Source organism: Saccopteryx bilineata, chromosome 6 (genome assembly GCF_036850765.1).
Source record: "Saccopteryx bilineata isolate mSacBil1 chromosome 6, mSacBil1_pri_phased_curated, whole genome shotgun sequence".
In the NCBI taxonomy this organism is placed as follows: domain Eukaryota; kingdom Metazoa; phylum Chordata; class Mammalia; order Chiroptera; family Emballonuridae; genus Saccopteryx; species Saccopteryx bilineata.
In genome coordinates this window covers 134,868,507-134,884,332 of record NC_089495.1, presented here as the reverse complement: position 1 = coordinate 134,884,332, position 15,826 = coordinate 134,868,507, and the positions used below count along the sequence as shown (strand labels likewise).

Here is a 15,826-nt window from a genome sequence, read left to right as displayed (position 1 = left end):
GTCTCATCAGTGGACAAGCAGACGGTGACAGTGTGTGAGTGCCCGCACTTGTCCAGCCTTTGTGTGGATGACAGTCACGCTAAACCCGTTCTGGTCGCCAGCGGTGACAATGTGGGTCGTCACTCTCTTTCTCTCTCTGTCTTTTTGTCTTAACAGTGTATATGGTTGCCCCTTGGCTAAAAAAAGAAAAACACAAGATAAACAGCCCCAAGAACCTGCTCCCAAACGGAAGCCGTTTGCGGTGAAGGCGGACAGCTCATCCATGGACGACTGCTATGACAGCGACGGCACAGAGGACATGGACGAGAAGGAGGAGGACGAGGAGGAGGAGTACTCCGAGGACGACGATGAGCCCAGGGAGGACGAGGACGAGGACGAGGACGAGGAGGGGGACCGCGAGGAGGAGGAGGAGATCGAGGAGGAAGATGAGGAAGACGAGGATGAGGACGGGGAGGACGTGGAGGACGAGGAGGAGGACGAAGATGAGGAGGAGGAGGAAGAGGAGGAGGAGGAAGAGAACGGTAATCTTGAACATAGTAGCACCCTATTGGGTGGCGGTCTGGGCCAGTTCCTCAGCGGGAGTCCCGGGTGTGGCACTGGTGATATGTTAGTGAGTCTTCCTGCTGGAGCTAAAAACAAGAACCATCTTCCTGCCCTCACCCCTGTTCTGAAGGGTCCCTTCAGACCGTGGGAGGGTTAGATTTTGTTTCAGGCAAGGTGTGACTCAGACTGTCCTTTACTGAAGGTTGTGGAGGGGTTCGTGGTGTCCATATCTGACCAGCACAGCACCTTTCACCCAGACAGTTAAGGTAGCGGCCCTGGTCATTCATTCTGCACGTTCTGGGGTGCTCTCCCAAGAGGCACTGCTCCTGGCTACAGGAGTGCTGTGGGGTGTGTGTCTTCCTGTCTCCCAAGGGTGGGGGCTATGAGACCCCTGGGACAGTGACTTATCGAAGGCCAGAGCCTCAATTCTGTGCCTGCCCTGTGTCAGGAGGACGCGTGCTGCTGGCATGGAATAGTGGTCAAGCCGTGGTCTGCTCCCATGCTGGAGAGGCGCGGTTCTGCGCTGAGGCACACACACCATGGGTGACACTCGGCACCTCACCACACAGGGCCGGGAGCATGTCTGGCAGGGCATCCAGGGCGATCCTGCTACATTCCCAGTTCTCTGTTACTGTCAGACTCAAAGTCATGACTCAGAGCTATAGGTAGTCCTTTCAGAAAGGTCACTTGTTTTCTAGAAAGTGAAAGTTTTCTGATGAGTCTTTATTAACTTAGAGCAGAGGTTGGGAACCTATGGCTCACAAGCCAGATGTGGCTCTTTTAATGGCTGCATCTGGCTCGCAGACAAATCTTTAATAAAAAAATAACATTAAAAATATAAAACATTCTCATGTATTACAATTCATTCATTTCCTACCACTCATGTTCATGGTTGCAGGTAGCTGGAGCCAATCACAGCTGTCCTCCGGGACAAAACCATATTTTTATTGGATAATGCATAACGTATACAGGTCATTGTATGGCTCTCATGGAATTACATTTTAAATATGTGGCGTTCATGGCTCTCTCAGCCAAAAAATTTCCCGACCCCTGGCTTAGAGTTTGCCCCAGAGAAATGCCAAACATCTTTAAAGGTGAAAGAGATATTTTTCCTTATGCTTCTTCCTTGGGCTCTGGGCTGTTCAGGAAGCTGAGTTTGGGGACAGCTGGTTTGTCAGGACCAAGGGCAGTTGTGTGAGTAAGTGGAGCAAGTGTCTTTGGTTGTAGCTAATCTCGTGTGGCAAGCAAAAATTAACATTCCTCCTTCAGAAGTTGTCATAGTTTGTTCCAGGAAGCCTGAATTTTATGAAATAATCCTCAATTGTCAGAGTGGCTACGGTCCTTATGAAGATGACTCACCGCTTATAGTTACATATCTGTGCAAGCACATCTGCATACACGTGTATACACGTGCACACATAGGTTTCTCAGGTGAAATTCCACCTTCTAAGGTTGTCTCTCTTGCTGTGACCATGCAGAGCGTAGTGTGGAGCAGCCTGACTAGGTGTGACAACACACAGGGGCCCAGGCGGTGTCACAGGTAGGGGCCCAGGCGGTGTCGCAGGTAGGGGCCCAGGCGGCCCTGCTGTCTCTGATGAGCCAATGGGAGTTCAGTCCCAGGATTAGACACAGCAGCTCTGGGCAGTAAAATATGTGGGAGATTGGGAAACAGACCGACTTGGCAAATTATTTCTGGTCACGGTACGAAAGTGTGTAGTTTGGGATGAAATCATGAGTTGTTGAGGTTGATTAATGATTTGTGATTGCCCATGGCTCACAGCGGTGGTGTAAAGACAGCTCTTTCACATGCCCACGCTGTGGAGAGTGGCAGGCGTTAATGTGCAGCTCCCGGGTTGGTGTTTGCGGCAGGCAGGGTGGGAGAGAGCTGTGTGTGTGCATCGTTGAGCCAGGGTCTTAACCAGATGTCAGTTCTGCTCTCTGTGCTGGAGTTAAACTTTCCATTTTAGTTTACTTAGGGTTATATTTTAAATAATCTACTTTTAAAGGTAGAAAAGGACACATTTTGAAAAAGTAGTCAGCATTATTGAAGTGGTTTCACCCTGTGACTCCATGGGGTGTTTATTTTTCTGACTTAGAACATACCCATTTTTAAAAGTGTATTAACAAATCAAAACTGCTGACTTTCTTAGAAATTCAAGTAAGTGGACACAATACATGGACGTGTGATAGCACCTGAAGTGAGCCGGGCCTGGTGGTAATGTCAGCCCCAGAACGTTGAGCCTCGGGACCCGGCTCACATATGGCCAACACTGCAAATGCGGACTTTGAGCCTGAAGCATGTTAGGAAGTAGGTTCTAGAAAGCAGATATCCATCAAGAGATATCATCAGTTACTAGGTTCCTGGTTTCAGAATTCGTATGTCGCATCCTGATCCCAGGTATGCATCTTCTAGAATGATCTGTCCCATGAACTCTAAGGGAATGACCTGGAACTACTCTAGGAGGGTTGGCTGTGCTGAGTGAGATGTGCTGTCTGCTGCTGTTGGGAGACGACCACATCGGGTTTCCCGTCTCCTTGGCAGGAGAGTGTGATAGTGAACTTCCTTTCAGATAGCTTCTCAGGCTTCCTTTCAGATAGCTTCTCAGGCTCCCTAAGTCCCAGGGAGCCATTTAGATCAAAGGACAGTGACCCACGAGGGCAACTCTCCCCCCCCCCCCATGGTTCCGTTGCTGCAAGTTCATTGCAGGGGGCACCAAAGGCTCACTTGATTTCTAAGTCAGAGGAAAGTTGTCGTCCCCCTCCCCCCCAAGAAGAGGTAATTCCAGAATCTGACTCCCAGAGGCTGGTTCTCCAAGCTTCTTCTTTACAAGGAGAAGAGCCCTTTAGAAGAGCCCACCAACAGGTGATCCAAGACCCCACTTAGCCAATGGCACATGGGGCTATTCCTGGTGGATTAATGCTCCAGCTACTTCTTAAACCCCGGGGTCAGAATCTTCAGGAAGATTCTAAATCAAGTAAAACACTCCTTTATATATGATCAAACTCCTAGCTATGTCTAATTTAGGAAAATAAGGCTTTGAAAGGCATATACCTGTCAATCTCCTGTTTTTATATCCTCACTTAGCAAATTGCTCTTTTACCCAACTGCTAAATTCAGTGCCGAATTCACTATAACAATGTGAAGCTCTCAGCACCTTTGATAGGAGAAGTGCGGTAGGCATGCACGATACTCCGTGTAGTAGGCTCCTGTCCTCTCCTCAAGTGCATTTGGCAGAAATTGTACACTTCTGAAAAGCTGGGGATTGTGTGTCATGACCACAGTTCTGGGTCACCATCTTGGAGTTGGCCTTTCATGTTCCATGGTGACCTTTATGTCCTTGGGCCATCAGCAGATTTTCTCCAAGGCAGACTATGCCTTCTTCTTAGCAAACAGAAGCACAGACAGCAACCCACCATTAACAGAGGAGCAAAGTGGTCCCAACAGTGGGAGAAGACCATCCCGGACAGCGTGGGGGGCTGGCTCCCCTGTGCACATCCACACGTAGCAGACGGTCATTGAGCAAGAAACCAGGGCATCGTGACAGAACAGACTAACCTCAGCCTCAGGAGGACAGAGAAAGCCAGCTTGTTCTGTGGATAGGCACTGCTTTCTGTCACCCAAGGTAGCATTGCCACCTCAGTTATAAGTTGAAATGTTGAGCTTATCAAGAGATTTGTTTTAAATAAAAAAGTGTATGCAAACCAACAGATTATTACGATAGGAGCCCACGAATTATAGGAGGACCATTATTTATAACATGGAAATGAGGCATTCATTTTGATTCCAAGGGTCCTCCAACATTGCACTTAACATATGAGCCAAAACATTGCTAACGACCATTCCTGGCGGGTGTAGCGATGACATGCTCAGTGACCGTGAGGCAGGAGGGGCAGAGACGTCTTCACAGCGTGCTCATGGGTAATGGGCTCAGGTAGACACGCGTCGTTCCAGGAAGTGCTGGATGTGCGGTCAGACTCTGTGGGTGGTTTTCCTGCTTCAGAACTCAGGTTCTTCTCACCACGTTCTGTTTATTTGAATAACAGGAAAGGACAGCTCAGTGATTCATCCCAGATTAAACGAAGTCCACATGGAATTAACTAAAATGATACTAATTGTCCAGTTGACATCATAGGCTGGTCTTTGGAGTGAATATTTTTATTTTCAGAATACATTTTAATGGTCTAGGTCTGCATGTATGAAATAAAAGTTCCAATGTTATCCTGAAGATAAGAAAGTTCTTATTTAGGAGTCATGGGTTTTTCTAATAGCAGATTTTGTGTGTGGTATGGTACATATCTCTGTGGGTTCTTGTGATTTGAGAGCTACAGATTAAATGGTTATTTAATACCTAGTAGGTTATGGTTTATTTTCATATGTTACCCACTGAAGAGAAAACACCTTTACACCATATATACACACGGGTGTCACTTTATGAGACATGCCGTGTCTGCCGCTGACAGGGCAGAAAATAGCAGGAGGAGGAACGCAGCCACTTGCTCTCCATCCTGGAGGAAGGCCGTGTGGCTGCCACCCAGCTGCGTCCTGGTGTGTCTGTCTCTAACAGACATCTGCGAACACGTGAGCCCTTTCTCTCCTCGTGGAGCTGTCTCAGACAGCGGGCTTTGCAGGACAGTCTGCTTGAGCACCGGGTTGAATGAGTGAAAGCAGAGGCTTCCTGCCCTGGTGGCCTCCTGCGGCCGGTTCATCTCCGTACGCACTGGCCTGCAACATGTGGTGGGCTCTAGGGAGTACATATGGAAGGACACATAGGGTGATTTGAGGGAAATTGGGAATGATTATGTTAAGAACCTTTCGAAGTAGGACAGGATTGCTGTAGGCAGGTAAAGCGAGTGGAGTGGAGTCAGAGTGGAAATGTGTGAGTGGCGTGCACAGGCGCTTCTGTTCACTGTATCGGGGGCCCCTCCCTCTCATCCACTGTGGTCAACGGAAACACAAGGGCAGTGCCTGGTCCTGACTATTCTCCCTGCCCTCCCGTGAAGTGGTCCAACACGGAAGTCCAGATTATAACAGGCCAATTCCTCTCTGCAGTAAGTCAACTCTCTCACACAAATACAGGACCCACACTAGATAAATTCTAGCTCACAGAAACAAAATTTATTTCTGAAAAAATCCCTGTAGTTTCCAGGGCATATTTCCTTTCATACAAGACAATGCCCCAGGCCCCAAGTTGTCCCAGCGTCCTGAGACTGGCCGTCTCCGGCCTCACGTCTTCATCAGCATGCAGAAGAATGGAGACAGTGGGGTCTGCACTGTGGCCCAAGGGCTCCCAATTCCCCTTCAGGATGGCATTCTCATGCTGATCAGCCTATTCTCCCCTTCCACCATCCTCAGGGATGTGTGTCTGCTGAGGGAGCCAGGCTGCAGCGCCGACAGACAGACCCTGCAGACAGAATCAGCAGCCAGCCTGCTGCGTCAGCAGGACAGGCAGCAAGTCCGCCACCAACACAGAAACAGACGCGGGCTTCGTGTGCAAGCTCACCCCGCACGAGCGTGTAAGGACTCTTCGTCATCTTAGAATCGATCTTCTCCTACATCCATAGAGGCCTTACTCCAGAAAGTCTGGCCTGTGGACATGTTGAAATGTATGGCTCAGTCCTCTCTAATTGAGTAAATGCAAAATTCAACATTTCTAGGTATCAGCCTGTGATAAAAAATGAACTTCCTTCATGCAAACTAATTTTTCATAATTATAAAATAGAATTATATCTTACATTTTCTGAATTGTCAGACACTTCAATACAAGCCAGAAAGCTTGCTGAGAATATAATGTCATGTACATTTAAGATGCAAGCAACATGCATAAAATACTAGGGGGAAATCTTCTTTATGTCATCATAAGAAATAAGAGATGGAAGAGAATCAATCTGAAATATTTCTATTCCAATTACCAGCAATTTGCTGTGTCTTGTTAATTTAATTTTTATTCCAAATGCTGGTTCGTCAGTGTTTAGAAGAAGCCCAGGGACACAGCATGCCCTGGTAGTGGCGGGACCACGCGTCTGGACAAGTCACCGATGTGCACTGCACCTCCCTTTGACTCCAAAACTGAGGACAGTGACACTTGCCCTTCAGTCACCCTACTCTCTTGTTCTGAAGGTTAAAGAAGTTGCCCTCCAAGAATGATAACGAAAGAAAGGAATGATCTGGCGCAGGAAAAGAAGGGAGGCTGAAAGCCAGGACAGGGCAGCCCAGTCTGAAGGGAAGAGGCAGCTTGTCCCGGTGAATCCCAACAAAGACCCTCGCATAAAACTCGCATCCTTTCCAGGTCAAAGCATTACAGAACAAAATCATTGAAATTCAATCTGGTTCTTTGAAAATATTAATAAAATGGGTGAAACTCTAGTTACAATGGTCAAGCAAAATAAAAAAAAAAAAATGGAAGTACAATATTGAGAAGGGAAAGAGAGTCATCCCAAAGGGAAAAAAAAGAAGTTTCTGTCCAGACAGAGGCTGTGAGAGGTAAGTGGCTCAAGATGGCAGCATAGCTGTTGCGGTGGGTGGCTCTGCGCCCCCCCATGGCCCCCTGTGCACCTGCCCCAGCTGCCCTACAACTGAGCCCACCACCACGCTACACGCAGCAAGTGTACCGTGTATACTAAGGCTGCAGTAATTTACGAGATGTGGAGCATCACTGCAGATCATTTCAAAAAATGGGATGTATTTTCTGTGTCCCCACAGTGCTTTGGGCTCCCTGGGGTCACAAACAATAAGCAGACATCACCCTCTGCCCAAGGGAAACAGCACCATATGAAGAGTGTGCATGTGAACAGGGATGGATGGTTCTTCACAAACAGCAGAATCAGAAGTCCTAAGCAGAAATGGAGGCCAAAAGAGGTCAGTTAGACACAAGAACACAAGTCTCCAGATACTGAAGACTGGTAAACTCTGGTTACCAAAGGAGAGCATAGTGTTGTCTTTCAACCTTTCCCAGATGCTAGGAACTGAATGAAGTGACTGGAAATGAAGAGCAGGGACCGCCAGGTACCCGCGTCCCTCCCAACCAGATGAGGAGTGGCCACACTCACTTCAGACCGTCCATAAGGCAGAAGGACCACTGTCACAGACTCCCCTCCCCCTGCTGGGCTGGGCATGCCCAGGGTAGCCCAGGTCATTTGGAGACTCTCAAGTGTGTGTGTGTGTGTGTGTGTGTGTGTGTGTGTGTGTGTGAGAGAGAGAGAGAGAGAGAGAGAGAGAGACACAAAGTAAGGGAGGCGCAGTCGGTTGGCATGTTTCAGTCTTCCTAAGTCTGTAGACTTCAAATGGCTTGTTTTCTGTGGTTAGGGATATGACTGCCTTGTTTTTTATAAGTCCCCATGTTTAGACAAGCCACGTCCTTAAAATGTCAGCAAGTAGGAAGATCCTCAAAACTTTATGAATAAATAAAACTTCCTTCATCCACATTTCATTCCTTTAGATTCCTAATGAAGAGACACTTAAGAGACACATAACTTGCAATTTCTACATTACAAGTTATTATCATATGACTTAGATCCCTTGTGAAAATTTATTTTTCCTTCACTTTGTCTCATATAGTGTAATGGAGGTTTTAAAAATCACGTTTCACCTTATAAAGTGGACAGCATTTAAAATCAATAAATCAATAAGCTTTGAATATCTGTAATAATTTTTTGATGTGATTTTGACCCCTCAGGTAGAACTCCCCTGCCTCTGTAAGGATGTGGGGAGGTTTTACTCCACAACCCTAAGACCTCACTGGAGACATGAAATGAGACGCATGATTGTCTGAGTGTTAAAGACAGGATGAGCTGGAGAGTCCCACAGTAGGTGTATAAAGGGCTCCCCGGGGGGCTCAGCGCCTCTCCTCTGCTACAGCCACAAAGCAGGGCCCCGTGGAGATGAGGACCAGGGTTGGGCCTGCCCCCAGCTCGGCTTCCTGCCCTGAGCTCGTGCATCAGCGCAGCAGAAACGCTCCACAAGCACCCTGTGTGAGACATGCTCACGGGAAAACCGACATCATCATCAAACCTCAGCTCCTGCTAACCTCCTTGTGGACCAACACGGCCCACCAGGACCCCCTCGCTGTTTATGTGGAAGTGTATTACATTTCATAAACTAGAATTTAAATTAATGTTTCATAATGTTGTCAGTACATTCCTCACCACCCATAATTAGTGCACCTGTGCTCCTCCTCCTGCGCTGCTTCAGGTAACACACGCGTTCCCTGTTGGCCTTGACCCAATGTCACCTTCTTTCTCCCTGTGGCCTGAGTCTCTGATAATCACTGTTGTCCTGGTTCTTTTCTGTTCCTTCATTCGGTTTGATTTTCCCCAAAGGAAATCACTACGCAACATCATAGTGTATAATTATTTTTTTCTGTTTCTACCTCTTTCACCAACTGGGCTGTGAGCTGCACGAGAGCCAGGGCAGACGCTTGGGCTCCTGGTTCTGTCTGTGTGGTTCTGCTATGAACGGGAGAGGTGAGTGGTCCATGTCCTGTCTGTGCTTCCCTGGGCCTATCAGAGTTGTGACACTAAAATTTGTGAGCTGACAGAAAATGGTCACATGTCTCCTTCCCCACAGATTTTGCATTTTATAGTGCAGGTAGGGTATCTGGCAAGGGTTATATTTGGCCCAACTAAGTAAAAGGCTACGGAATTTCCTATGCCTCATGTCTTAGGCAGTGTTCTTCAGTGTCTTGTGGAGAGAGATGTGATGTGGGGCGGTGCAGGGTACCATGCGTGAGGCGCCCGCCCTGCGCCTGTGTGCCCTCTCCTTCTCGTGTGCCGTGTCTGTGGGAAACTTCCGGCCTTCTTGCTTTATCCATCACAGGAAGGCTTCAAGGCAGTGACGGCTCCAAACTCAGTCAACACTGAGCAGTTGTAAGTGGTGGGGTGCCCTCGTGTGTCTGAGAGGACACTGGCCCCAATCTGGAGGCCGCAGGGAGGACCACGCACCCCGATGGGGGGGAGGGAGGCGTCCGAGCGCTGAGGCCACGGCGCTCCCCAGGTGCAGAGCCACCTTGGGCCCAGGGGCCCACCCTCCGGTGCCCAGTGGGGTGAGCAGACTGGAAGTGAGGCTGCCACCCACAGCCAAGCAGGGAAACAACATGCAGTCCAGGAAGTGGCTGGACATGGATTTGGGGTGATTGCATGTAATTTTCTAAAATCCTCTCCAGCGGCTGGCACCCAACCCAGCAAAGACACCGCTGTCTGAGCAGCACCACTGAGGGGAGGGGCTCGTTAGGAGGGAAATCTGACTGGTGGACATTAGCAATCTCTATAAGCATCCACCGGGCTGTCTCACCTGCACGCGCCCCGTATGTGTGCTCTGTGCACAGCCACGCACAGGTGAGGGAGGGTGCAAGCCACCAGGCCCAGCGCCTCTCCTCTCTGTTCTCTGGGAGTGACGAGTGCCTCCCACTGAGACTCCGGGACAGCAAGACCCCAGGGGCCCTGACGAGCCTTCCTCTCTTGGAGCCTGTGTGACCCCACACAAGCAAACCACTGTGCCCAAACAAAGCGTGTAAACCACAGGGACTCACATGGGCCTGAGGGTCATGCGGTTCATGCATGCCGTGCGGGGCGATTATTACTGACATGCAGTATTTCTGCCTCCCTTTTCACACTCATCTGTCAATTATTAATAATTCATTTTAAATAACATCTAAGAGATGATTTTATTAGTCCATAAAAACAAAATTCAGATGTCCTTCCTGGCCAGCAGCACAGTTCAGGGGTGCAGGCCTGTGCCCACCGCAGGCCACCCTCCAGTTCAGCCGCAGTGACTGTGGGCCGTGCTGCCAACTTCGTGGAAGCGAGTAGCAGTAACCAAAGCTCCGGGTGCGGTGAGCAGTGCCCTGTGGTTGGAAGAAAAAAGTAGGTCAACATAGAGGTAGACCGTGTCAGCATCTGTTGAACAGGATGAGAAGCAGGTGTATGGGGGAGAACAGGGGCTGCTTGGAAGCTGCAGGATGACCTGCCCTGAGACAACCCCGCACTCTCACAGTTTACGCTAAAGAATCAAGGACACTCAGGAGCAGGTCTTGGCTCAGGAGACACGTAGTTAGAAACTGTCAGAAATGCATCACTTAGAGCTCAGTGGCTCCTCTCTGTGGTTCTGTGACCCTTCCGTCCCTCGCTGAGGTCCAGCAGGGGTGGGGGCGGGGGTCACAGAAAGTCAGTGTCCCACAGGGTAGGCATGGCCCTACCCACTCTTCAGCCGCTCCTCCTCGCTCCAGGTGCATGCCGGTGTGAGGCCAGCGGTCCCCTTGCTTGCTTGAGCCAAGAAATGCCCTTTACTCGGATCTTTTCATTTCTTGGGTTACTCATCTTTGAGATTGTACTGTTTTATAATTCCCAGGGTATCCACAAGTTCTGGAAAGGAAGGGAGCATGGTGTGATGGGAGATTGGGGTTGGGGCAGGGCAGCAGTTGACCATGCAGGGCTCGCTGGCCCTACAGCAGGCAGGCACATCCACTCCCTGGACCCAGGCTCCTGCCAGTGGACGGGAGACTGTCAGAGTTTTCCTGGTTCTTCTGGCTCTGGTGCTCTGTGACCTTAAGAAAGACAAGGCTGACTCTGGAGATGGTGGCGTCTAATCACATACTTGTGCACATGAGTGTCTTGAGATCAAATCTCAGCTAGGATAGCTTAACCTCCAGTAACCCAGAAGCACCATTTAATCTGTGACTACGGGTATGAAACTGCATAAAGGGCCCTCAGGTCTGGCTCCCTGTCGCCATGAAAACCAATCCCACAACACTGGTGCTGGTGAGAAGGAAAGGGGTTTATTCAAGTGCCGGCTGCCTGAGAGGATGGGGGGACCCCCATCCTTAAAAGCCCACCTCCCTCTTTGGTGCAGGCATTGGTTTTTCTAACGAGGGTGGAGGAGGAGGGAGTGAATAAAACAGAACAAAAGGATTTGAAGGACAGAGTTGAGAGTTCTCTGCTGGGGGACTCAGCACAGTTTGCTAAGGTAACAGCTCGAAGGCCTCACGTCTTCCGGAGCTGTGCATCTGAGAGTCAGAGTCCATTTTGTCGGTTGTTAAGGGAATTGAAGCTAGCAAGTAACGTGTACGTTAGGGTTTTTGTTTCACGTAACAAGCATCCACAGATTCCCAGAGTCAAGCTGTCTTCTTGGCCTTGAGCGAGAATCAGAGCCATAAGCCTCTGTGTGCTGGGAGTGAGAAGTGGTTGTTCTTCTTGCTCAGGTGTTAACCCTTGACAGGCACCAGCCGGAGTGAAACAGGCCTTTCAAATGTGTCAGGAGCTTGGTCAGAGGTGAAAGCACAGAACTGAATACAGACTTTGGATTTATTACAGAATAGGTAACTGTGGTCATTAAACTGCTGCTATTGAATCATGGCTATAAAAGTAATCAACTGGATTTAACATGTTACAGGAGTCTTTATGAACTTACTTTGTTAGCGCATTCTCATTGAGCTCTAGTTTATGGCTAGTCAGACTCATACCAGTGAATCCGTCAGATAGCATATTTATTCCTGGTTACACACGGACACAGTCTGAAACTTCCCCATAAACAGAGAGTAAGACAAACAACACCGTTAAGTAACTGGGATTAGAAGATGTGATCACTAAGTTTAGAGAGGTGACTAATCTGGCACGTTCTGGCCGCACATGCCCTATACACCCACCTGTCAGTTCCATCATCACCCTCAAGAGCCTCCTTTCATTCTGTTGAACTGAATGGGGCTTGTGAGTGTGGGTGTGAGGGTGTCTTAGGGGGACTTGTGAGTATGGGTGTGAGGGTGTCTTAGGGGTCCTCCAACAGTTCAGTACCTTGTTGTTTAGATGGGGGACAGGAAGACATCAAGAGGGAGGACTGCCAGGGTCCCAGCGCTCACTGCTGGGGAAGGGTTGTCACCAGAACTCACCCTTCCCACCCCCTCTGCCCAGCCTGCTCCCTGGCTCTCTCTCCCTCCCCCCTTACTCAGTCCCTCATGCTTTCCAGGGACCTGCTGCCATGACCCTTGCTCTTGAATATCAGCCAGGAGTTTTCTAATCTCCTCACCATGTCCAGATGGACCTAAACTCCATTAGGACCTGGTATGTGAGGGACTAACTAAGGTGACAACCCCACACAGTTTCAATGACTGGATTTAAGATTAAATCTTCCAATCATACCAAACCAATAAGGACAGTGACTGCAGCCACCATGCCCTGCATACCTCCACAGAGGGGTGTGTATTAGGAGAGCCAGTCTAGAAGGGCTCTTCCAGTCCCAGTTGGTGACAAGATAGGTAGCGCTGTTCCCAGAATTCCAGGATGGCATTTCACACTGTCGCTGACCAGCAGTGTGATGTGGGAGAATGGGGACCTCTCAGGGCTCCAATTCTCACCTGTAGAGGGTACAGCAAGCTCCCCTCACCTTTCTGACAGTGCCCCTGTGGGCAGAGAATGAGAACAGAGAACCATGCACCGTGAGACTGACGGGTAGAAGCAGCGACAGGCCAGCTGGTTAGAAGTCAGGGCTTCACCCCCCCCCCAGAATGGTTACATGTCACCAGCCAGGTGGGCGGCACCCGCACTGCTGTCCCTTTCTCATCCATCACAGCACCTATTAACGCACCATCACCTCTTCACTAGAATCAAAACACTATCGCATTTCCGTATTTACAAGTCAAAAAGAACTTTTATATTTATTTATTTCTATAGTCAAAAAGAAACACATATCAGACACCATAGGAACAGTGGTCAGGCTGTGTATTCTATAACCTGGTAAAGTCTATAGGAGTTTCTGCTTTGAAGAAGCATCTCTTCTTTCTGTTTGTTCGTGTGTGTGTGTTTGTGTGTGTGTGTGTGTGTATGTGTTTAATAAGTTATATTTGCTTGGACATGGCCTATTTTAATGGTTAGAAAGAGCAATAGTAACACAATCAGGACTAGATATTGAAGAAGTCGAAAGTTGGATAACTCTATTAGAGGCAGATAAATGCCAGCACTTGTATTTATGGAATTACAATCTGCAGAGTTCTAACCACATCAAGTTCTAGTCGTGAAGGTGGAGAACAGACACCCTACACAACTACGTTTTCTGTTGGTTAAAATATTCTTCCAGTTTTCTTATTGTAACTGTTGGGCATAAATTGTTTATAACAATATGACTCAAAGGAGGCAAAATTCAGACCCACAGCAGTTTATAAAGCTCACATAGGAATCGAGCATACACGTAGCAGCAGTAAGCATGAGATTTGTCACTGGTAATGGAAACATCACAAGGACATGTCATCCTAGCCACCAAAATGCCTCTGCTTTCTGGGCTCAGCCCCCAACCAGGAAGTAGCTGGGCCAGGCCATCTCCATTTCCCCTCCCATGAAAATCCCGTGCATCCCAGTGGTGAGCACCTGGGCTGGCCTACAGCAGGGGCGCCTTAACAGGGCTGCCACCTGAGGTCTGTTAAACAACTTGGCTAGCAGAGAGATTTAAAATAGAAAACCACAAAGAGAAAGGAGGTGCTGTAGTCCTCTCTTTCAACCTCTGTCTAAATTGTTACACTCTTTTTTTAGAACGTGAACCTGTACTGTCATTTCCTGGTAAACGTCCTTTTTCATCCCAAAGTCATTCTCCCTGTCTGGTAGAACATCGGTCCTGTGTGCTCGTTGTTTTGGATAGTCGGTGACCTGTCTGTCCCCAAGTGACATAAAACATGCTGGCCCGTGCCCCATGGCCCAGCTCCACCTGCAAGCATTTCTTTTTTAGCCTCAGCAAAAACATAACTGAATTGTGTTCTCAGGGTAAATGGCTTGAGAACATGGTACCAGAGATGGCATTCTGAAAGCTCATGCCAAATGATTTTGAGTTCTGGAGGAGGCCAGGGCACAGCAGATAGTTAGGACAGCTGTTGCCAGATTGGCTGTCCTCTCCATCCAGCCACATGACTGAGAGCCAGCTCAAATACAGATCTTGAGAAACTCTATGAACCTGCAGGGATTTCAGGCCCTCGTGCAGTTTCACCAACCATTCTCACTCCCTGCCTTCAGTGACACAGCCTCAGTCGGTGACTGGAGGGAGAGCCCAGCCTTGCAGGTGGCTGAGCAGCCAGATGCAGATGCATGACCCCTTGCCCGTCCCTGGTTTCTCTCAGTGTCTCTCCAGCATCTGTGCTGCAGGCCAGTGCTGCCAGGAGAGACACATGACCCTGAGAGCGCACTCTAGAGGGGCCCGTCTGTGTCCCCAGCATGACACAACCAAGGACCCGCAAGGGAGTGACTGGACCAGGAATGTGACGTCCACTTCCAATTTCATTCTGCTTTGACACAACACATGTGCACAGGGGTCTGCTATTCTCACCGGGAGATAGCGAAGCTGAATGGGGGCCTCTGCTCACCCAATTTTTGGAAAGGGAGGAAGCCCCTCCTCACCTGGATGAGGCCATCTGAAGACACATGTCCGTGTTGGTCTTGTTGTCCTTGGGGAAGGTAACTCATGGGCAGGGGGTGGAAGGGTGACAAGTAGGTTTCTAACTATCACCAGGGTGAGACGTGCTCCTCAATCATGTGAGAAAAAGGGTGTAGCCACTGCTAGGAACCCCCTCGACAACAGCAGAAACCGCTTCCTCTGGGACAGATGAGCTGGCAGTGCCCCTGGGATGTAGAATGTGAGACTTCACTAAATTCAAGTTCATGATAATGTCGGTAGGAAGGTCAAGCGCTCGCTTTGTGTGGCTTGCTGTCACGTTCCCAGAGTGGCCTTTTCTGGGGTTCAGGAAAGAGCCAGGATGTGGCCAGGCGTCCTCTCTTCCATTTCACTATTTCCGTTGTGTTTCTGCTTTCTGTGTTCTCTGGGGTAAGATGTGTTTCATGAGAGAGCATGCAGAGAAAGGTCATGGAGATAGTAACTCTTTTTTTTTTTTAATAAATTTTTATTTTAATGGGGTGACATCAATAAATCAGGGTACATACATTCAAAGAAAACATTTCCAGGTTATCTTGTCATTTAGTTCTGTTGCATACCCATCACCCGAAGAGAGATCGTCCTCCGCCACCCTCCATCCAGTTCTCTCTGTACCCCTCCCCCTCCCCCTCTCCCTCCTTCCCTCGCCCCACCCCCCGTAACCATCACACTCCTGTCCATGCCTCTTAGTCTCGCTTTTATGTCCCACCAATGTATGGAATCCTGCAGTTCCTGTCTTTTTCTGATTCACTTATTTCACCCTGCACAATGCTACCAAGACTCCACCATTCTGCTGTAAGTGATCCGATGTCATCATTTCTCCTAGCTGAATAGTATACCATGGTGTATATGTGCCCCATCTTCTTCATCCAGTCCTCTTATTTTTTT

General features: G+C 48.9%; 1 protein-coding gene across 11 annotated transcripts in view; it reads left to right on the top strand.

Annotated features, from left to right (window-relative positions):
* MYT1L (myelin transcription factor 1 like) overlaps nt 1–15,826 on the top strand; it is a 398,804-nt gene that overhangs the window by 295,188 nt on the left and 87,790 nt on the right. For all 11 annotated transcript variants that reach the window (XM_066237388.1, XM_066237387.1, XM_066237391.1 and 8 more), the window contains one exon: nt 157–521. In XM_066237388.1, the coding sequence (XP_066093485.1) occupies nt 157–521 (365 nt within the window). The remainder of the gene's footprint in view (nt 1–156; nt 522–15,826) is intronic.